Source organism: Limulus polyphemus, unplaced genomic scaffold (genome assembly GCF_000517525.1).
Source record: "Limulus polyphemus unplaced genomic scaffold, Limulus_polyphemus-2.1.2 Scaffold3853, whole genome shotgun sequence".
NCBI lineage: Eukaryota > Metazoa > Arthropoda > Merostomata > Xiphosura > Limulidae > Limulus > Limulus polyphemus.
Window position 1 is genome coordinate 35754 of NW_013669463.1, and position 1565 is coordinate 37318.

Sequence of the window (1565 nt, forward strand, 5' to 3'; positions counted from 1 at the left end):
GTGTGTGTGTGTATATATATGTATATATATATATATATATATATATATATAGCTCTCAAACTATTGATTACATCAATGAGAAAGGGAGGAGGTTGAGAGTAAGAACTATATAACAACTTTTAAGGTAGGGTGTATAGTTCTATGTAATATCTTATAGTTTTATTTAATTCTATATAATATTTTATAGTTCTATTTAATATCTTTTTGTAAGGGTGGAGGTTGGAAGTTTAATTAGTAGAAATATTAGGGTGGCTTCATTTCAATTCGTTTCTACTTTAAGAAATTTAAGGGTAACTGCCTTCCCACAACTGGCTATAGACAGTGAAAGGCAGTAGAAGCTCAAACATTGTGGATGTCAGCTTCGTACCCTTATTTGATTTTTTTACGATTTTCCATGATGGCTTACTAGATTGACATCGGCATTTGGATTTTGTTTGATAGATGGGATATCCCCAACACATTTGAGTGCTATTACCACAAACATTATCCATTATGACAATAAGTTGACAACCTGGGCCGATAAGGGTAATGCAATATATATATATATATATATATATGTATATATCAATAAATAGATGAATAGCTCAATGACTATGATTTATATATATATATATTCTACTTAACATACACAACAGCAGAAAGGTTTTCCAAATTCAGGAAATATTATAGAAATATTGATTTATTGTATATAATAGTGCACGTATAATTAGGTCTATAAAGAAGTGTGTGTTTTCCTCGAGTGGTAAGTAGTAAAATATACATCAATGTCAGATCTGTGGTAAAATCAAAAACTTCTATTAGGAGTAAAATACTGAAATTATGTATAGTAAACTAAAATCGATAATGTATCCTCCAGTCATAATCATGTGCATACTGTGAATTCTGGTGCCTTCTAAATGTAACACTGAACAAAATATTGACCTATATGTTTGACAGAAACAGTAACTTAATTTTTGGTTGAGAACTTTGAAACAACCAACAAACTGACAATTTTTGATGAATTGTAGCATTGTTTGATCATTTAGTATTGTCATAACTTTATTCTCATCTTCTAAAATTGTCCTGAATAAAAATCAGTTCTAAACTCTGTAAGACCTAATGAGTTTGATTCCTTGTATTTTGAAAACTTATTTTTTTTAGTGGGTTAATTAAATATTTTGTGTGTTGGTTTGAAATAGGCTGTATTGTGCATGTTTGATGACCTTGGAATGATTGCTCGATGGAGAATAAGGAGAGAAACATTGTCGAGGTAAGGAATAAGTATTAAACAACATAAACTATCCACTTCATTTACTAAATTATTTACAACTTACAAAGAAAATAGCATGATACAATTGTAGTTAAATGATGGAAAATAAATGCACTAGATTTATAATGATAAAAAGATAATTCACATATATTAGTAGAGATACCATATATATTAGTAGTTATCTCTACTAATATATATGGTATCTCTACTAATATATTGTATCTCTACTAATATATATGGTATCTCTACTAATATATGGTATCTCTACTAATATATATGGTATCTCTACTAATATATGGTATCTCTACTAATATAT

The 1565-nt window shown here is 28.3% G+C and overlaps 1 protein-coding gene across 2 annotated transcripts in view; it reads left to right on the forward strand.

The window, feature by feature from the left end:
* LOC106470164 (cGMP-dependent 3',5'-cyclic phosphodiesterase-like) overlaps positions 1-1565 on the forward strand; it is a 53753-nt gene that overhangs the window by 34769 nt on the left and 17419 nt on the right. For both annotated transcript variants that reach the window (XM_022398744.1, XM_022398743.1), the window contains exon 18: positions 1179-1249. In XM_022398744.1, coding sequence (XP_022254452.1) covers positions 1179-1249 — 71 coding nt within the window. The remainder of the gene's footprint in view (positions 1-1178; positions 1250-1565) is intronic.